This window comes from Oryctolagus cuniculus, chromosome 10, assembly GCF_964237555.1.
Source record: "Oryctolagus cuniculus chromosome 10, mOryCun1.1, whole genome shotgun sequence".
NCBI classification, from domain to species: Eukaryota; Metazoa; Chordata; class Mammalia; order Lagomorpha; family Leporidae; genus Oryctolagus; species Oryctolagus cuniculus.
In genome coordinates, this window is record NC_091441.1 from 80,208,359 (window position 1) to 80,229,782 (window position 21,424).

General features: G+C 43.6%; 1 protein-coding gene and 1 long non-coding RNA gene across 5 annotated transcripts; one reads left to right on the forward strand and one right to left on the reverse strand.

Annotated features, from left to right (window-relative positions):
* The first annotated feature begins 2,278 nt into the window (after positions 1 to 2,278).
* LMOD3 (leiomodin 3) lies at positions 2,279 to 19,779 on the forward strand. Of its 4 annotated transcripts, none has more exons than XM_008260919.4 (4): positions 2,279 to 2,742; positions 3,235 to 3,535; positions 6,786 to 8,138; positions 19,405 to 19,779. In XM_008260919.4, the coding sequence occupies exons 2-4, from the start codon at positions 3,245 to 3,247 to the stop codon at positions 19,429 to 19,431; spliced, it is 1,671 nt and encodes a 556-aa protein (XP_008259141.2). In that variant the 5' UTR covers positions 2,279 to 2,742; positions 3,235 to 3,244; the 3' UTR covers positions 19,432 to 19,779. The 4 variants fall into 4 exon arrangements, with proteins under 4 accessions (XP_008259141.2, XP_008259142.2, XP_051707440.2 ...); XM_008260920.4 differs by having other exon boundaries at positions 2,477 to 2,827; XM_051851480.2 differs by having other exon boundaries at positions 2,552 to 2,773.
* LOC138844081 (uncharacterized) lies at positions 3,234 to 9,325 on the reverse strand. Its single transcript, XR_011379486.1, has 2 exons — positions 6,041 to 9,325; positions 3,234 to 4,531 (listed from the first exon to the last, which is right to left on the reverse strand). It is a non-coding gene; the product is annotated as an uncharacterized lncRNA (long non-coding RNA).
* Positions 19,780 to 21,424: the final 1,645 nt, after the last annotated feature.

A 21,424-nucleotide genomic window follows, 5' to 3' on the forward strand; every position in this document is an offset into this window, starting at 1 on the left:
CACAATATATATTAAAAATTGTCAATCCTATTTGAATCTAAGGGAACAGAACCCTTGGATTCAGAGAGCTTACTATACATAATACTGGGATAATAAAATACATATGAATATGTATTCATATATATATGAATATATATGAATATATAATTTTCAAGAAAACAATATCCTATTGGGAGTGTGTTACAGAGAGCTTACTATACATAATACTGGAATAATAAAATACATATGAATATATAATTTTCAAGAAAACTTAATATCCTATTGGGAGTATGTTACAGTAATAAGGGGATTACTTAGTCATATATATGTGTGAAACTTAATTTTTTCATATCTTTGTTTTTGCTTTTTTTGGGGGGGTAGTTTTTTGTTCTTTTGTTTATTTCTTTTTCTCTCTCTCTTCTCTCTCCATATTCTTTGTTCGAGCAATTTCATCCAATACATGGGCCGGCACTGTAGTAGGTTAAGCCTCCACCTGCAGTGCCAGCATCCCATGTGGGTGCCGATTCGAGTCCTGGGTGCTCCACTTCCAATCCAGCTCGCTGCATATGGCCTGGGAAAGCAGTGGAGGATGGCCCAAGTGCTTTGGCCCATGCACCCACGTCAGGGACCTGGAGGAGCTCCTGGCTCAATTCCAGCCGTTGCAACCATTTGGGTAGAAAACCAGCAGATGGAAGATCTACTCAATCTCTGTCTCTCCCTCTCTCTCTGTAACTCTGCCTTTCGAATAAAATAAGTAAATTTAAAAAAATTATCCAATTTGTCCTAAGAAAATAAACTTATATGTGCATATGTATGAGGGTACTTCAAAAGTTTATGGAAAAATAGAAATATAAAATGTTTATTTGGATACAAACAATTTTTTAAAAAAAGATTTATTTGAGAGATGAGTTAGAAGGAGGGACAGAGAGAAAGTTCCTCCAACTGCTGGTTCTCTCTTCAAATGGCTGCAATGGCCAGAGCTGAGCCCATCCAAAGTCAAGATCCAAGAGCTTCCTCTGGGTTTCTCACATGGATGCAGGAGCCCAAGCACTTAGGCCATCTTCTACTGCTTTCCCAGGCCACAACAGAGAGCTGGACTAGAAGAAGAGCAGCCGGGACTCGAACTGGTACCCATATGGGATGCTGGTCCCTCAGGTAGACTTTAGCCCTCTATGCCACAGCGCAAACCATTTTTGAAATCTGTACATTGTTTTTTTCACATTACAAACTTTAAATGGAATTTTTAAACACTTGATGGGTTTTGGATTTTATTTTTGCATCAGTAAATTTAGCTGTCTATTTTCCATGAATTGTTTGGAGTACCCTCATATTTAGTTATAGGGATTTTTTTAATAGAGGGATATTTATTAAAGATCTGCTTGTGCTTATGAGAATTGAAAACAGTCTAAATGGTATTGTTAAATAAACTCTAAAATTTATTTTTAAGGTATTTATTTGAAAGGCAGAGTAACAGGGAGGTAATGAGAAAGATCTTTCATCTGCTGGTTTACTCCCCAAATGGCTGCAACAACTGGGGTTGGGCCAGGCTGAAGCCACAAGCCTGGAACTCCTTCTTGGGCCCCTATATAGGTGGCAGGGGCCCACACGCTTGAGTCATCACCCACTGCTTTCCTAGGCACATTAGCAGAGAGCTGGATTGGAAGTGGAGAAGACAAGACTCAAACCAGCACCCTGATTTGGGATGTAGGCATTATAATTGGTGACTTAACCCACCACACTACAACACCGGCCACTCTACAGCCTCATAGACGACAGCTACTTATAGGAAGCTCTTAAAAATTATTTTGTAGTAGGATATACAGTTGCCTAGAAAAAGAAATTCTGATTTTGTCTGTCAGATAAACCAGATGACAGAGTTGATGTGCCCAAAATAAATTATTGGACATATAAACCAAAATGCTAATAGGGTAGCACTTAGTGGTGAGATAAGGGGGAAATTTTATTTCCCGTGTACCTCTACCATCCATGTTACTCTTTTAAAAAAGAAAAGTGTATATCTGAGTAAATATTATATTCACAAAATTCAAAGTTTGGAAGTTATAAGAGGGTATTCTGTAAAATCTTTTTCCCAGCCCTGTCTCCACGACAATGTATTTCTCTTTCCAAATTATCCAAGGTTTTTGATTTCCTGTGTATCTTCCCAAGGATATGGTGTGTTAATAACTTGGATTGGTTTTAGCCTCTGTCACAAATATTATGCAATACACACTGTTTTGTACTTTGCTACACTGAATAACCTTGTACACCTGTCATTTTACCTCATGTCAGACTATACCTAGAGGATACATTTCTGAAAGTGGAATTCTGAGTCAAAAGAAATGGGCCTTTGTTTTTTGGATAAATACAGCCATGTTGCCCCCTAAGGTAACAGAAAAAAATCTTCCGGGGGGTTCTTCTAGTACTTTAATGGCTTGAGGTTTTCTCACATTTCACTAGAGATCCATTAAAAGTTTTCCTGGCTTAATGGATACTTAACAAGACAAACAAATTATTTAAAATATTAAGCTCCCCACTCATAGTGGAAATTCAAGTGCTGGTCATCCCCATCAGTTAGATCATAGGATCTAGATGCAAATAAGGACATCTTGCGGAAGGTTCAGCTTACACCGTGTCTGAATAACAGCGGGAGCTGTGCTCCACTGTGCTCTGCCCGGTGCCATTCTGCCGACTTCCAGGGTCGCGCTGCAGTGCAGAGGCTTGATTGCCGCGTTCAAGTGGATTTTTCGACAGTAGAGAACTCAGGTCGGTGACTGGATCTCCGTTCTCAAGGGCCGTAAGTTATTTGACTCGTTTCAATACAAAGCAGCGGCTCTCCTGGAGTGCATAGGTATGGCCGGGGTGAGGGGTGTGTGGCTATGTGAGAACGCACGGCTGGGGAACTAATTTTACTCCTGTGGACTTTGTGGAGACCTGTTACTCACTGGCAAACACCAGCAGCTGGACTGAAATGTCAGACGGATTTGCACAGCTGACTCAAGTTGCCGAAAAGAGAGCAGCATAGTAGTTCCATAAATCGACCCCCATCCAGCCAAACCCTGCTTAATATAGATCCGGCCCCAGCTCAGCCCTACTCACTCCTAGCTGCTTAGCAAACACCACTGAGCTTCTTGGGAAAAAGACAGCTCCAGGGTGGGTTGACCTGGGACCTCTGCTGTCTGCTGGACTTTGCTGAGGTGCTTGCTTGCTGCTGCTTTGTGAAAGTCACCTCTGATTATCTCTTTTCTCGTCATATAGAGACAGAAGCATGTCGGAAGCCAGCAGGAATTCCGATGAGGAGCTCCTTGATGGGGAGATCGATGAAGATGCCATCTTGGCCAACCTGTCCCCTGAAGAGCTGAAAGAACTGCAGTCGGAAATGGAGGTCATGGCCCCGGACCCCCACCTGCCCGCGGGAATGATTCAGAAAGACCAGACGGACAAGCCCCCGACGGGAAGCTTCGACCATAAATCACTTGTTGATTACATGTATTGGCAGAAGGCGTCCAGACGCATGCTGGAAGACGAGCGCGTTCCTGTCACCTTTGTGCAGTCGGAGGTAACCAGGGATTTGGTGTGCGGCAGAGAAATGGCTGCCGGGGCCTGGGCCCGCAGGTGGGGGCCTTGTGGCTGTGATGTCTCCTGGCCCCAGGGTCTTGCCTCTCCTGTGCTAAATAATCGCGTTAGGTCCTGCTCCACGCTGGAACTTTCTGAAACACTGACATGGTACAGCTGTGAGGGGAAAGTTGGTCACTTCTTGCAAGTGTCTTTTTAAATTTTTTTTTAAAAGATAACTTCAGGGTTTGCTGGAAAGGAAGACCTTTATTTTATAGATATGCTACTTACTGATTTGAATCAAAACCCAAAAGCCGTTGTCCTTAATGATTTTGCTTGTTTGTTTTTTGGTGGGTTTTTTGTTTTCTTTTGTTTCTCATAGGTGCCTTTGAGAGGCTGATGGATGCTCTGTGTCCTTTCTCTCTGGCACATCCATAATAGTGGTATTTCACATACAATATCAAAGATTTCATACTTCTGCTAGAGTCTAGCCACCCACTCAGCAATTATATCAGCTCAAAGAACCAAAAATATCTAATATTCCTACTCAGTATTGGGTCTCATTGATGGCATTTAGAAATTGATAGCTATTAAATTGCTTTAAAGGTCTTTCTTGAATTTTTTAGAATCTAAAATTATTCTTGACATTGATTTACAAACTTGTTATATATGAGAACTTTTTTTTTTTCACGTTCCACTTAAAAATGACTTAGCAAAAGAAGATGGAGAACCCCCAGGTAATAAAGTGTCTTTCAGTTTTGCATGATGACAGCAATAAATTTTGTCACATTACTGTCACAGGGCCTTTGTTTAAAGAAATCTGTAAACTGGTTTGCTTCACCGTCAACAGTTTGAACATGTGCTGAGCTCAGGGAAGGAAATCGTTGCCTTGATCAGGGTGAAGTTTAAGGTGCACTTTGAGGAGAGTTTACAGTCAAAAGTCAATGGATTAAAAGGCAATGGTAGGCCAGCACCGTGGCTCACTTGGCTAATCCTCCACCTGCGGCGCCAGCACCCCAGGTTCTAGTCCTGATTGGGGCGCTGGATTCTGTCCCGGCTGTTCCTCTTCCAGTCCAGCTCTCTGCTGTGGCCCAGGAGGGCAGTGGAGGATGGTCCAGGTCCTTGGGCCCTGCACCCGCATGGGAGACCAGGAGGAAGCACCTGGCTCCTGGCTTCGGATTGGTGCAGCGAGCCTGCTGCAACACGCCAGCCATAGCGGCCACTTAGGGGGGTGAACCAACCGTAAAAAGGAAGACCTTTCTCTCTCTGCCTCTCTCTCTCTCTCACTGTCTAACTCTGCTTTTCAAAAAAAAAAAAAAAAAAAAAAAAAGCAATGGTATATGAAAGGCAGTTATAGAAGGAAAAATGAGTACTTAGATTTTTTTCCTCTTCATTTGGTGTAAGCAGCTTGATGGTTGGCTCCCCCTTTTGGGGAAGACGAGAAATGCAGTGGTGCAGGCTTTCCATGGTGAAGGTGACTGTGTTTTCTTTCCGAGCCCGCATCCTGAGCGTGAGGATGAAATTTTTGCTCAGAGGAAGCTGAGTCTAAAACTGCTCTGCCGCCTTTCAAAATGACACCTGTGAGGTGCACATTGGTATAGAAAAGCATAATCATTGATGTTCAAGGATCTAATAAAAATGATTGACAAGAGACTGCCATTTCCTTTCCCCGAATGAACAAATTATTGCAAAATCTTTGCATAATCCACTTCCATTTTACACCTGGCTCTGCCTCCCCTTTGGCCAAGCTAGACTAGTGACCCTTTTCCTGGAGTAGCCAGCAGAGTTTTCGCAGAAGTGAGGAAACAGAAGCAAAATCATTTAAAAAATTTTTTTTAAATCTTCAGAGTCCATGGAAAATGCATATTATGAAAACTATGCATGGACTTGAACTTTTTTGCTCTAAAACTTTTGATTTTTCCATAAACTTTTTGAAGTTCACTTGAGTAGTTTAAAGTACCACCTTACTCTCATTTTCTCCACATTATCTTAGGTTCTCAGGGAAATTTGATGCTCATGTTATCCTAGATTAGCAGATATTTCGGAAATGTAAAAGTTAGGGCAATAGGAAGTGATCAAGCCCCAGGGCTGAGTACAAAGATGCCTCTTGAGCTACATGTGATACAAAAATGTCAACATATTGATAAACTCCACAAATACAATTTTCAAAACGTTTTTTCACTGCTTCTGGAATACAGAAATCTAAAAAATTCATTTTGATTTATAGGATGAGATAAGTACAGCTAAAATGTGTCTATAAAATTATCTTAAGATTTTTAAAAATTTTTTAAAGATTTATTTTACTTATCAGAAAGACTCAGTTACAGAGAGATAGAGGGAGGGAGGAAGGGAGAGAGGGAGAGAGAGAGAAAGAGAAAGACAGAGGTCTTCAATCTGCTGGTTCACTCCCCAAATGGCCACAACGGCCAGAGCTGGGCAGATCTGAAACCAGGAGCTTCTAGGTCTCCCACGTGGGTACAGGGACCCAAAGACTTGGGCCATCCTCCACTGCTTTCCGGGGCACGTTAGCAGGCAGCTGAATAGGAAGTGGAGCAGCTGAGACTCAAACTGGCACCCATATGTGATGCCGGCACTGCAGGTCAGTGCTTTAACCCACTGTGCCACAGCACTGGCCCCATGGATTTATTTATTTTATTGGAAAGGCAGAGTGACAGTGTGGGGTGGGGGAAGACAGAGATAGAGATAATAATTTTTCATAATCTCCAGATGCCAGCAATCACTGGGAGTGGGTCAGGCCGAAGCCAAGAGTCAGGAACTTCATCCTCATCTGCCATGTGGGTGGCAGGAACTCAAGTACTTGGGCCATCTTAGCATCTGCCACTTGCCCAGGCACCTTAGCAGGGAGCTGGATCAGAAGGGGAGTAGCTGGGACTCAAACCAGAACTTCTATATGAGATGTGAGCATTGCAATCAGCAGCTTAACACACTGTATCATAATGCCGACTCCACGTGTCTTTACTTTTGTTGTATTTGTTTATCAACTGACATGTATACTTTAAAAAAAAAACTTGGCAAACATTCCAACATATTTTTCCTTATACCTATGTAAACCTTTATGTTGTGTTTGTATACAAATATACATATGCACACTTATTCACAAATAGACTATTACAATACATTTAGTTTATTGGCTTGCTTTTTTAAGTTACTAATAAAAATGTTTACCTCCAGTACAAACTGCAATACTTCTACACACTGCCATGTGTTCTAACCCTGATCAACCTCTCTTGTAGGAAAACACTCAAGAACCGCATGAAGAAATAAGCAAAAATAATAAAAATCTGTCCCAATTTTTAAAGGAAAGGCTCAATAGTGAAATAGTAGCAAATAAGAGAGACCCAGAAGGCAGCAGTAGCATCCAGGAGGCAGATAATGACGATGAGGAAGAGGAAGACGATGCAGGTGATGACAGCAATGAAGGAGATGATGGTGCAGAGAGTGATGAAAATATACAAAGAGAAGATGAAAGCAAAGTAAAGGCGCCAATCGAAAATTGCCAGTCGGTAGCCTCTACCACATCGGAAGATCAGAGAGATGGACTGGAGCCCCAGGAGAAGAGTGAGAAAAAAATATCCAAACTGGACCCTAAGAAGTTAACTCTAGACACCAGTTTTTTGAAGGTAAGCGCAAGACCTTCAGGAAACCAGACAGACCTGGATGGGAGCTTGCGGCGAGTTAGGCAAAACGATCCTGACATGAAGGAGCTCAACCTGAACAACATTGAGAACATCCCTAAAGAAATGTTACTGGACTTTGTCAATGCAATGAAGAAAAACAAGCACATCAAAACTTTCAGTTTAGCCAACGTGGGAGCAGACGAGAACGTAGCGTTTGCCTTGGCTAACATGTTGCGTGAAAACAGGAGCATCACCACTCTGAACATCGAGTCCAACTTCATCACGGGGAAGGGCATCGTGGCCATCATGAGGTGTCTCCAGTTTAATGAGACGCTGACCGAGCTTCGGTTTCACAATCAGAGGCACATGCTGGGCCACCACGCAGAGATGGAGATATCCAGGCTTTTGAAGGCCAACAACACTCTCCTGAAGATGGGCTACCATTTTGAGCTCCCAGGTCCCAGGATGGTGGTCACGAATCTGCTCACCAGGAATCAGGATAAGCAAAGGCAGAAGAGACAAGAAGAGCAAAAACAGCAGCAGCTCAAGGAGCAGAGGAAGTTGATCGCCATGTTGGAGAATGGGTTGGGGCTGCCCCCTGGGATGTGGGAGAGGTTGGGAGGACCAATGCCAGACCCCAGAATGCAGGAGTTCCTGCAGCCTCCTCCTCAGCCTCCCAACGCCCAAGCAGTCCCATTCAGCCGGAGGAATGAAACCATGAAAAAGCCATCACCGCCTCCGCAGTACAAGACAGACCCTGACTCCTTCCGGGTGGTCAAGCTAAAGAGAATCCAGCGCAAGTCTCGGATGCCAGAAGCCCGAGAAGCTCCCGAGAAAACCAACCTCAAAGATGTGATCAAAACACTCAAACCAGTGCCACGAAACAGGCCTCCCCCGCTCGTGGAAATCACTCCCAGAGATCAGCTCTTGAACGACATTCGCCACAGCAACGTCGCCTATCTTAAACCTGTAAGTAGGAGGAGGGAGCAGAGGTGAACAAGAGCCGTCGTAAACGTATCCCAGTCCATTTTAACACAAGGAGGAGCTCTCCCGTCGTGACTAAGTGGGAGATGCCAGTAAGCATTCCCAGTAAATGTAGATTACTGGTTATCCCTAAGGATATACACATAGATGACCTTGATAACAATACTAACAGCTAACGTTTAGTGAGCGCTTACTATAGGCCACAGTCATCCTGTGATTTAATTCCTACAGCCATCTTAAGGTAGGTATTGCTATTCTCATTGTCTTCTAAAAAGAAAAAAGTGAGGCTTAAAAAAGTTAGTAACACATCTAGGAGCCAGCTAAGACGTGATAGAGCTGATGCTGAAACTTGGTCCTGTGTCCAAGGTCAACCTTTTGTTTGTTTCACACTATTCTCAACCCTCCAAGTGCATACTCAACACCATCAGAGAGCCCTAGGAACTTGCTGGGAGGAATAAATAAGAGTCTTATTTAGGGCAGTGAATTAATGCTTAAAAATTTTTTTTTGATAGACCAAGAATACAAGTGTGTTTGCATTTATATCCTACACTTTTTAGGTGGGCAGATGAATGGTAAACTTGAGGTTTGCATCTCGGTGAAGTCATAGAGTTTCAAAAGATTTCAGTTCCAATATTGACTCAGTTGGCTGTTACTGCTAATAAGAGAAAAGTACTCTTCCTGGTGGGTTAGGTTGCAGAAATGGATGTGTTTTGCTTATGATGACATTTATGGAGGCCAAAAGATGGGCCTTCAAACGCCAAAGGGAAGTATAATTAACTGTATTATTTTAAAATTGTGTGTGCAATTCAGCCAAGGATAACCTTAGACAGGTTAGTCAATACGAGATTCACAATTTTTACAAGACATGTTAAAAAAATTTCCATGTGAGTTTTTTTTTGCCTTAAAGAATTTTATGTTCTAAAATAAGCTAATCATTATTTACACATAGATGCAGGCACTTCAGAAACGCTTTTGGAAAACAGAATTTAAAGAAAAGTTTGTTTGGCTGTAAAAATTTTGAAATTCATATATATAAGAGGGTCTTCAAAAAGTTCATAGAGAATGCTTTTAGATTATGAGAACACTACATGGATTTACAACATTTTTGTCATGCAGATAAACTTTTAATTGCATTTTTCCATGAACTTTTTCTTATGTGTATGTGTCCCAGCTCCTAGTAATGCAAAATTATCAGTATTTCCACTGTTGGGCAATCAAAGATGACTTTGACCTATGATTTAGAGGAGCTCTGATTCTTCCGAGGAAGGCGTCAGGGTGAAAACACTGGAGGTCACATGAGGGCAGGCAAGGATTCTTTTCCTACCCTGCGGCACAGTCAAGACATTGCACACCTGCTCCTCCCTTGGCAGCTGGACCTCCAGAGCGGGTGAATGGGGGGGAGTTTGAAAGAGCTCTGTCACTTCTTCCATAAGCAGTCTTCAACACAGAATATTGAAGCTGCCTTGGAGGTGATACCTTCAGAAAATAAGAGTCTGAATAGAATAAGCAGTTTTTCTAAAAATGTGTGTTAAAGGTAGCATGCGAATTCAGAGTAGATGGTCAAGCATCATGAACCAGCTTCCTGACTTCTGGGGCTGTGTGCTGAGTGGACCCAGTTTCCTGAGTCTGCTTCGTTCTGCCCATTTGTTCATTCGTTTCTGCAGCAAATGTGTTTGGGGCCGTCACTGAGTAAGTCGAGTACAGTGATGGCCACACAGAACTTAAATTGTGGGTTTAACAGTTTCAGGTCAAGGTTCTTGGCCTTTTATTCAACAGAGAGTACTTCAGCTTTGGGTCTACATCTTAGAGCAAAAGATAATACAGTAAATTCATGCTGAGAAATACAGTAAAACCCCCACTAAGTACTGTGTGTTTCCTGTTGTAATCATTTCTAAAATGCTATCTGTTTTCAGTGGGTTGGTTGGTTGGTTGGTTTTTATAAGAAAAACGTGCTGCAGGGTGAACGCTGCTGTGCTCTCTGAATGGCAGTCTTGGGTGCTGGCCTCTGCTTCGAACTGGCTTTCCTCGATAGGATCTCTCCTGCTTCCATTTGCCATAGGCACGGTTTTGTAGGCATCTCAATTACAAAAGGTCACCCAGCTTCATATGTTGGGTTCTGTAAAGTGCGCCTCAAGAAAAATAAGAAAGAGCATTGTTCCCCCGGGGAAAAGTGCTTCACTAATACTGATTTACGCCCTGCTGCTGTTTCTGTGTACACAGTACAGTTCTGCTTTAAAGCCACCTTGTATGTGTAATCTGTTAAGAGACATTTTAATTTTTAAAGTCTTCTTATTTTGAAATTGGTATACTCTTACGGATGTTCCAAAGTAGTACAAAGAATTCTTTAAAAAACACCAGAGCAGGTGCTGTAGTGCTGTGGGGTAAGTTGTTGGCAATGCCAGCATGCCATAGCTGAGTGCTGCTCCAATTCCAATCCATCTTCCTGCTTATGTGCCTGGGAAGGCAGTGGAAGATAGTGTAAGTACTTGTGCCCCTGCCACCCATGTGGGAGACCAAGATGGAATTCCTGGCTCCTGGCATGAGCCTGGACCAGCCCTGACCATTGTGACCATTTGGGGAGTGAATCAGTAGATTGAAGAGTTTGTCACACTCAATCCCTCCCCTAACCTCCTCCCCCTCTCTGTTGGTCTGCCTTTCAAAAAAAATTTTTTTTTTAATGTAACCGGACCTGCATTGTGGCTTAGCAGGTGAAGCTGGCGCCTATGATACCAGCATCCCAGGTGGACGCCTGTTCCAGTCCTGGCTGTTCCACTTCCCATCCAGCTATCTGATAATGTGCCTGTGAAAGTAGCAGAAGATGGCCCAAGTCCTTGAACCCCTGTGCCTGTGTGGCTTCTTGATTTGGCCTGGCCCAGCCCTTGCCATTGCAGCCATTTGGGGAATGAACTAGTGAATGGAAGCCCAAGCTCAATCTCAATCTCTCTCTCTCTCTGCCTTTTTTTTTTTTTTAAAGATTTTATTGATTTATTTGAAAGGCAGAGTTACAGAGAGGCAGAAAGAAATCTTCCATCCGCTGGTTCATTCCCCAATGGCCTCAACAGCCAGAGCTGTACTGATCCGAAGCCAGGAGCTTCCTCTAGGTCCCCAATGTGGGTGCAGGGGCACAAGGACTTGGGCCATCTTCCACTGCTTTCCCAGGCCATAGCAGAGAGCTGGATTGAAAAGTGGAGCAGCCGGGGCTCCAACCAGTGCCCATATAGGATGCTGGCACTGCATACTGGAGCTTTAATCCACTGTGCCACAGCATTAACCCCCTTACTATGCCTTTCAAATAATAATAATAAAAAAAAAAAACTTTAAAACCATAACAGCCTCGCATAACAAAAAATATTTGTGTATTTGAAAGGCACAGTGATCTTCCATCCACTGGCTTACCCCCCAAATGATCTCCAAATGATCGCAAAAGCCAGGGCTATGCTAGGTCAAAGCCAGGAATCCAGAATTACGTCCAAGTCTCTCACGTAGGAGACAGGGATCCAAGTACTGGGACCATCTTCTACTGCAGGTACAGGAAGCTGAATTGGAAGTAGAGCAGCCAGGATGGGTTGTGGACACAGATTTTTTTTGTTTTGTTTTAAAGATTTGTTTATTTTGTGTGAAGGTTAGAATTAGAGAGGGAGAGATCGGGGTCAGTGCTGTGGTGTAGTGAGTAAAGCCACCGCCTGCAGTGTCGGCATCCAATATGGGCGCCGGTTCAAGTTCCAGCTGCTCCACTTCCTATCCTGCTCTCTTATGGTCTGGGAAAGCAGTAGAAGATGGCCCAACTCTTTGGGCCCCTGCATCCATGTAGGAGACCTGGAAGAAGCTGCTGGCTCCTGGCTTCAGATTGGTGCAGCTCCAGCCATTGTGGCCATCTGGGGAGTGAACCAGCAGATGGAAGACCTCTCTCTCTCTCTCTCTCTCTCTCTCTCTCTCTCTCTCTGCTTCTTCTTGTCTCTGTGTGTAACTCTTTCAAGTAAATAAATAAATCTTTAAAAAAGGAAAAAAAAAAAAAGGGGTGGGGGGAGGGGGAGATCTTCTATCTGCTGGTTCACTCCCCAAATGACTGCAGCAGCCAGCCAGAGCTGGACAGGTCCAAAGCCAGGGCCTTCTTTGGGTCTCCCATGTGGGTGTAGGGACCGAAACACTTGGGCTGTCTTCCACTGCTTTCCCATACATATTAGAAAGGAGCTGCATGGGAAGTGGAATAGCTGGATCTCGAACTGGTGTCCCTATGGGATGCCAGCTCCGATCTTTGGCAGTACCCTCTCAGACAAGTACACATTTGTTGATTTTCTTCACAACTTCTTCATCAGATTCCTCCTTCTCATCTCCCTTCGTGTTAGATGTCTGTTCATCCCACTTTATCCAATGTAGCATAAGACGCTTACATTTCTTCTGGGCCTTGGGGCCCCCAAAAGAGCTGTTTGAAGCAGCAGTTTAACCTGCTATGTCACAATGCCTTCCCCATGTGCACTGCTCATTATGTTTCACCAAGATTGCGTTTTCATTCTTCAGAATGTATTTTGAGTGGCACAAAAACAGGACACATAACTCAGTGGAGGTGATAAGACTATGAATAACTATGATGTGTTCATTCTTGCACTTGCAACCAGCTGTTAGAAGACACCATTTAACATGCAGTCTGGTTTCAGAGCTGTAGAAACATCACAAAATGTGCATCTTTGACTCAGTGAAATACTGGAAACACCATGAGCAATGATATTACAAAATTCCAGCAGAAATGGATGTTTTTGGCCAAATGACACGTGACAACGTTCACTTTACAAAGAAGAAGTGAAAAGTTTTTAGAGTTTCAGGAAGAGATGTCCACCAAATTCTTAGATTTTTCACATATGAGGGTAAACTGAAACCACAGTTTTGAAATCTTGAATTTGTTTATTTTTTTGCATATTCTGAACTAGAATGATGACTTTTCAAAAGCATGCTTAGAAATTATTCTTAGAAAACTTTAAAAAATAGTATTTTACTCATAATTCTTCAGAATAAATGTAGACATATTTTGTAGAGCACATTTCAGTTTATATCAAATATTTTTTAATATTTATTTTAATGCTTATTCTCTCCTTACTCCATGCTTCTGTCAGACAATCCCTAAAATGAAGAAAGTGCTCCAATGGCCACTTTTTCCATAAAGCTACCCTTTGAGTTCACTTAAGAGGAATGTTTTCTGTGGAACAGGCTTTGAAAACTGGTGCATGACAGGCTGGATCTGCAGGCCTTGCTTATTTGATTTGTAACTTGCTGTATAAATTCTAATGTCACATATGAGAATCCAGATCTGGCCATGCTGGGCTTGGATTTTCCTGGCGCAAGTCAGCTGTTTCTGGAATTGGCTTCTCCCTGGAGATGGCTCATGGACTATCCAGGTTTTCACTTTGGCCCCACTGCTTTCCACTTACCATGTTTGATCCATTGACATTTCTTCTTTGACTCCCACTGAATTTTTTAGTTTGCCTTTACTGTTTTTAGCCATGCTTTCAATGTCTTGTTGTTGCCTAACTAACTGAGTTTATTAATGACTTATTTCCATCTGAGTTAATAAATCTGAATATGATAGCAACAAAAGCAAAGACACTAGGTTGGTAGAGACCTATCTCTCGTCTTCAAAAATGTGGTGGTTTGCTCACTGCCATCCCAGAGAAGTATTTTCATGGGGACAAAATTCCATTTGCAGTAACTGTGTGGTTCACTGAGACCAACTGCACTGATAGCTACCCAAGTTTCTGTGCCAATCAAAATGTTCATAAATATTCATCAATTTGCCTTGGGACTCAGGTTTATCTGGACTACCACCAGCCAACTGGCTGAAGTTGTTGGTAAATTCCTCCTCCAGAAACACTTTTATAACCTCTTAAGTAGCCTTCATTTGACAAAAGACTCCATGATGCTTCAGTAGTTGTGAAGAGGATAGAATTAAGTTATCACCCCTTAAACATTCATGTTTGGGCATTTCTTTGCCTCATTTATCAGATCTCTCTCTTAAACCAACTTCTCTAGAGTTTATCCATTTGCACTTTTATTTCCCCCCTTCTCCCTTTGTTGCAATACCACACAATTGGGGTCAATCCCCAAATCTCCCTTTCTCCTTGAATCACCTGGAGTCTTCATTGCAACCATCTTCTAATGAAAATCTTCACTTCGGGGCTTGGTGACTGCATTTAGTTCTCAGTTTTCCATGTTACCTCTGCTCTCTCATGACTTCCAGCCTGAAACCTTAGAGCTGTCTTTACCTGCTTCTTTCCCTGGCCCTATTTCTTCCCAAAAAGTAATCAGGAGAGTCTACAAGAGGTAGATCATAGCTTTGGAAATGGGATGATTCTTGTGAACGGAGTCTGTATGCTCATTTCAAAAAGACAGAGTCCAGAAGTTGTCTTCACCTAATACCTAGAGGAAAGAAGAGTTTTTGATGCAGAAATTTTTTTTAAGTTCTTTGGAGTACATATCGAATTTCTTTGTGTGTCAAAATCACCTTGAGGAATTTCCCGATAGGTGAATATGTGTAGTTTCTGGAGGGAGTGCCCAGAGAGGGCTTGGAAGCTCTGTGTCCTTTCCCCTACTCATTGTCCTGTGCCTGCCTTCATCTGAAATTAGCCTGAGTCATTATTCTCCAAGTGCTTTAGACAGATGCATAATATTAAACAGGTGAACTTTATACAAGGCGTGAGGTCAGAAGGTACCTGGGGCCCAAGGAGGAGTCCCAGGGCAGGCTGCAGGATGGATCTAGTTGGAGAAGGTGACACAGAGCAAAGGGTGGAGGGGCTTCAAGCCCATTGTGCTAATTGCACCCAAACTCACTCCTCCTATAGCTTCAGGTGCCTTTTATTTGATCATGCTCATACAGCCCTGTGACAGAACTATTCCCTGAGCTCTAGTCCCTGCGCTGAGCAAGCAATGTAATTAAATTTACATTTGAAAGTCAAAGTTACAGATCTTCATTCACTGGTTCAGTCCCCAAATGCCTGCAACAGCCAGAGTGATGCTAGGCCAAATCCAGGAGCCCACATGTAATGAACTTTTATAACAATTGCTTAAATTTAAAAATTCAGATTTTGGGGGCCAACATTATAGCATTGTGAGTAAAGGCATTGCCTGTGATGCAAGCATACTTAGGGGTGCCAGTTTGGGTCCTGGCTGCTCCACTTCTGATCCAGCTCCCTGCTAGTGACTTGGGAAAAGCAGAGGAAGATGACCCAAGTACTTGGGCTTCTGCCACCCACATGGGAGACCCAGTTGAGGGTCCTGGCTTTGTCCTGGCCCAGTCCTGGCCATTATAAACTTTTGGGGAGTGAACCAGTGGATAGAAGATCTCTGTTTCTCCCTCTCTGTAACTTGGACTGTAAAATACAGCTTTTACAAAAAAATTCAGATCCTCAATTGCAAAAATAAACAATCACGTAGAGGGCTAAATAGATATGCCTGAGCCTACCACCAGTTTGATTAAATAGATCTTCGGTGGGGACTGATAATTTGCATTGTTGAACAATCCCCGGGTGATGCTGATGCTGCTTATTTGGGTATCACATTTTAATAAACCCTGGCTCTGACAGCCGTGGCAAACCACATATGGTTTTTCCCCGTCTCCACAACACCCTCTGCCTCAAATGACCTTCCCTCTTTCTCTTGAAATCTGGTTTCAAAAGCTTGGCTGCTGTATGACTTCTTGAAATATCAGGAGGACTTCCGGTCTGTTTGCATTGCCCTCTACCCATACTTGTTCCATAGCCCCTCCCATAGCCTTCTTCAGGTTGACAGCCTTAGTGGACATGGGGAACAGCTCCTAGTAGATTCTAAGTTCGTCATGGCAGGTCTTCCTCATCTTTACTCTGGACACCCTTGAGGTGCTGGCCTGGGGGAGGAACTCCATGCAATTGTGCTGGATTAAATCCTCCAAATGAACCCAGTCTCCCCATCCTGCCCAACTCCCAGTCTCTGAGTGTAGACATGGATGTGCATGGTGGAGTGTGTACCACACACCCTTGAACTAATGAAGGGGAAGGGAACTCCCTGACAATAACACAAGTTGATTCTCTCCTGTTTGTAAGTAGAATTTTTTTTAAAGATTTATTTTATTTATTTGAAAGAGTTACACAGAGAGAGAGAGGAGAGGCAGAGAGTGAGAGAAGCCTTCCATCCGATGGTTCACTCCCCAATTGGCTGCAACAGCCAGAGCTGTGCTGATCCGAAGCCAGGAGCCAGGAGCTTCTTCCAGGTCTCCCACGCGGATGCAGGGGCCCAAGGAGTTGGGCCATCTTCTACTGCCTTCCCAGGCCATAGCAGAGAGCTGGATTGGAAGAGGAGCAGCCAGGACTACAACGGGTGCCCATATGGAATGCTGGCGCTTCAGGCCAGGGCATTAACCCGCTGCGCCACAGCATCGGCCCCAGTTGAATGTTTTTATAACCTCAAATCTAGCTGTCTTTTCTTTATGGCTTAGTTTTCTCAGAAGTGGCTTCTCTGAAGATTATTGGAATTCGTGCCTACCCTATTTTGCAGCTTTCATAGTTTTAGTGTTTTTGTTTTCTAAGATTTATTTGGAAGGCAGAGTGACAGGAAGAGACAGATCTTCCATCCATTAGTTCACTCCCCAGATTTCCCCAACAGCCAGGTCTGGGCTGGACAAAGCCAGGAGTTAAGAGCTCCACCTGAGTCTTCCCCACAATGGCAGGGGCCCAAGTACTCCATCTTCTGCTTCCTTCCTGGGCATGTCAGCAGGGAGCTGATCAGAAGCAGAGCAGCTGAGACTCGAACCGTCGTTCCAGTATGTGATGCTGGTATCACAAGTGGAGGCTTAACCTGCTGTGCCACAATGCCAGGCCCTAGTTTCAGGTTTTCTAATCTGGTATTAAAAATGAATTAAAGGGTTAAATTTAAGAGTAATAGGAAGCAGTTTGCTTTATCATTTTTCCAAGTAGTTCATCAAGCGTCGTTCAGTGACTCATTCTCTTTTCCCCCAGGATCTGAACTGCCAGCTCGATTATATTTGAAACATGTCAACATGCTTTTAACAGTATTTTGCTTTTTTATGTTTATTTGAAAGGCAGTGATAAGGTGAGAGGGTTGAGGAGGGAGACAGAGCTCTTGCACCTGCTGGTTCACTTCTCAAATGATTACAGTAGTCAGGGCTGGGCCAGACTGAAGCCAGGAGCCTAGATCTCCATCTGGGTATCCCACATAGATGGCAGGGACCCAAGTACTGTAGCCATCACCTGCTGCCTACCAGGGTGTGCATTAGCTGAAAGCTCGATCAGGAGTGGGGCTGGGATTCCAATCCAGGCCCTACCTGTGGGTGTGGGCTTCCTGAGCAGCATCTTAATCACTTGTGTCAAACACTCACTCACATATTTTGCTTTTGAAAATAAATACTCTTTTGGAACTCTTCCATAAGTATATAAACATACTTGTGTATGGGGAATAACATTCTTTAACATGCTTTTCCCCTTTATGCCTTCATAGAATATACTTTTTTAACTGTTGCCACTTTACATTTATGTTATATACCTAGCATACTTTTTTTTAAAGATTTGTTTGTTTGAAAGGCAGGGTTAGAGGCAGAGGTAGAGAGATCTTCCATCCACTAGTTCCCTCCCCAAATGGACACAACTGGAGGAGCTAGGAACTACTTCTGAGTCTCTCATGTGGGCGAAGGGACTCAAGCCTCTGCTTTCCCAAGCGCGTTAGCAGAAAGCTGGATGGGAAGTGGAACAGCCAGGACACTAACCGGTGCCAATGTTGGAGGCCAGCGCTGTAGGCGAAGGCTTTACCGCTATGCCACAGCAACAGCACTGGCATGCTTTTTGTTCTTTGTTGTTTTTGAATATGTATTTACTTATTTGAAAGGCAGAGTTATGGGAGTGGGGGGTGATTTTCATCTACTGGTTTACTTTCCAGAGGCCACAATGGATGGGACTGTGCCAGGCTGAAGCCAGAAGCCAGTGGCTTTATCTGGGTGTCCCACATGGGTGCAGGGGCCCAAGCACTTGGGCCATCTCCCACTGTTTTCCCAGGCACATTAGCAGGGAGCTAGATTGGAAGTGGAGCATGGGGGACTCAAACTGGTGTCCATATGTGAAGCCAGTGTCGCAGGTGGCAGCTTAACCCACTCTGGTCCCTGTTCTTTGCTGTTAACTACCAGTCTTCTCTATAGATAAGCCCTACAAAGGTACATTCACACCCCTACCTTCTTGAAGTCTGGTACAGGGAAGGAGAAGGCCAGAAGCCTATGCAGTGGGGGTGAGGAGATGAAGCTTAGCTTGAAGGCTGGCCAGGGGTACAGCACATCAAAGGTCTTCTTTGGTGAGCAGGATGCTGGGAAATGTTCTTAGGCCAAGATCATGGGTAGAGAACTGGCTGCAAGAGGAGCCATGGCAGATGACAAAGATGGTTGACCACATTGACAGGTGAATGTGGGCAATGGAGGGAAAAACATTGCTGGTTGTCATTATGCAAACTCAGTCCCCTGGACTTTTTCAGCGTCCTGCAGCAGGTGCACACCTGCTGGATGAGTCACCCTCCTAAGATACATACCACTTGAAACTTCTTAAGAACTTATCTTCAAGCCGTTCCTATTGAAACAGAAGTAGGAAGTATATTTTGCAGTCTTGGACTTATGTTGCTCTTTTGTATATTTTTTTGTTCTTTGTGGGGAGTTCTCCAAATATTTTACAGTTTACTGAGTATCAGATGAGTATATGTCAAAGAGAAAAGATCAATTTCATATTGTGCTGTTTTTGTAGACAGATGTGATTCAAATCTGCTATTTCATTTGCTAGCCATGTGACATAAGGCAAAATATTGCCTTCTTTATTTCCCTTCGTACAAGATTATTATAGGATGTAATTAGCGTTTCCAAAATAACCTAGGGGCAGATGTTGTGGCACAGTGGGTTAAGGCGTCACTTGGAACACTCACATCGCATGTGGGAGTGCTAGTTGGAGTCCCCCATTCTTGGAAGATGGCCCAGGTACTTGTAGCCCTGCACCCACACGGGACAGCAGGATGGAGCTCCTGGCTTCAGCCTAGCCCAGCCTAGGCCTGGATGCTGCAGCTATTGGGGGAATAAACCTCACAAGTGGTGGCTGTGGTTATTATTATCTGGGAGGTTTTCTGGCCAGACTTTTAAGTTCATCCTGCATCCTTTGAGACCAATAAATCTTGGAATTTTTTCCTATAGAGCTCTTGAATTTCCAGGATTGACTTTCTCCCTTTTCTTCAAATGCTTCCATCACAGGTGCAGCTACCTAAGGAACTGGCATAAACAGTGATGGAGTCAGCTGGAAGAACAAGAAATTGAAATAATGACTCTTGGATTAAGGCCTGGCGACTTCTGGATACAGGTGGCAGAACCGGGAACAAGGCTAATTAACATCTGATGGGGAGAAAATGCGTGAGCCATGGCCGAATAGGAGCTGAAGAGGAAGGGGGAAGGAGATAAAGTACTGATATTCAGGGCAACATTTTCTACTTCTAGTCAGTCTGAATGACTTAAGGAAAATTCGGTCATCCTTCTAGAACTAGAAGTTTAAGAAAATTACTTTGGTAATCATTCGCTTTACCATGACTTTCTTGTGGTTAATAACAATAAATGCGATGGAAGTGTTCACTATTCTATTCTCTTTTCTTCTCTGTCTCCTGTGCTAGAAATGATCACTCCTTGTGATAAAGGGAACAAATCATGTCTCACACTATGGGAAAGCGAAGGGTGGATGGAGCTCCAGGCCCCTCTGATGCTTTGAAATTGTTCATTAGTTCTCCCCTGGACTAGCAGTGATTGCCAGTTCCCGACCCTGCCTGGCTTTCTCCTTCGGCAACTCCTCGGCTGGTTCTGGGGCAGGACACTAGAGCTGGAGGAAAGGGAGAAAATGAAGTGACAGCAGGAAAAGCAATGAGGAAAGTAAACCCTTCAGATAGGCAAAACTTCCTGGCAGTGACTCCCGTACATAGAGAGACAATGGAAGACAGCACAGTTTTGGTAGGAAAAGAAAAAAATTTTAAATAAATAATGTAGTTATTAACAAGCTTTTGGGTTTTTTTGTTTTAACTGAATAGCATACACAGAGTCAGCCTTCTATGTCTGCAGGTTCCACATCCATGGATTTAACCAACTGAATGTTGACAACATTTGAAGAAAAAAAAAAAAACACCTGCATCTGTACTGATTGTTCACAGATGGTTTTTCTTGTTATTCCGTAAACAATGTAGTATAACATCTGTTAATATAACATTTAGATGGTATTGAATATCCTATCTATAGAACATTGAAATTTTGTGGGAGCATATGCATATACTATATCATTTTATATAAGGGACTGGAAGATCTGTGGATTCTGGTATGCATGGGGGCACCTGGAACCAGTCCCCAAGGATTTCAAGAGATGATTTACTTGTAACTGTGAATCTAATTTCATCTTGTTGCTTTCCTCAAAAGCCTTGTAAAGAAAACCCAGTAACAGGATTAAATTTACATCATCCTAGCCTTCGAGTCTTCCATGGGCTAACACTGGTTAACTCGGTCTTCTCTCCCACAAATTCTCTACACTCCTCTTTTTTTTTTTTTTTTTTTTTTTTTTTTGATTTTTTGACAGGCAGAGTGGACAGTGAGAGAGAGAGACAGAGAGAAAGGTCTTCCTTTGCCGTTGGTTCACCCTCCAATGGCCGCTGCGGCCAGCGTGCTGTGGCTGGCTTACCGTGCTGATCCGAAGCCAGGAGCCAGGTGCTTCTCCTGGTCTCCCATGTGGGTGCAGGGCCCAAGCACTTGGGCCATCCTCCACTGCACTCCCGGGCCACAGCAGAGAGCTGGCCTGGAAGAGGGGCAACTGGGACAGAATCTGGTGCCCCGACCGGGACTAGAACCTGGTGTGCCGGCGCCGCAAGGCGGAGGATTAACCTAGTGAGCTGTGGCAGCGGCCTACACTCCTCTTGATAGGACATCTTCATGGACACCCTGTGCTTTGTTGCTGACCCTTCGACAAAGGATTTCCCTCCTGCTCCCCTTTTATCCCACCCAAACCCTCCCAGGGCAGGTCCCCTCTCTTCCACAGAGTCTTCTCCGACAACTCGTACCTGTGTGCTTTCCTCTCAAGTTCCTAGTACCCCTAATTATTCTTCTAATCACCAGATGCATAGACTTTGGGTTTTCTGGTACCAGAAGGGGTGTGAAATGAGGAAATCAAGCTTTGGTGCCTTTTTTTTTTTAACCTGACTGAATGATTGGCACCTGCCTTCTTTCTTTTAAAATAATCAAAAATGGC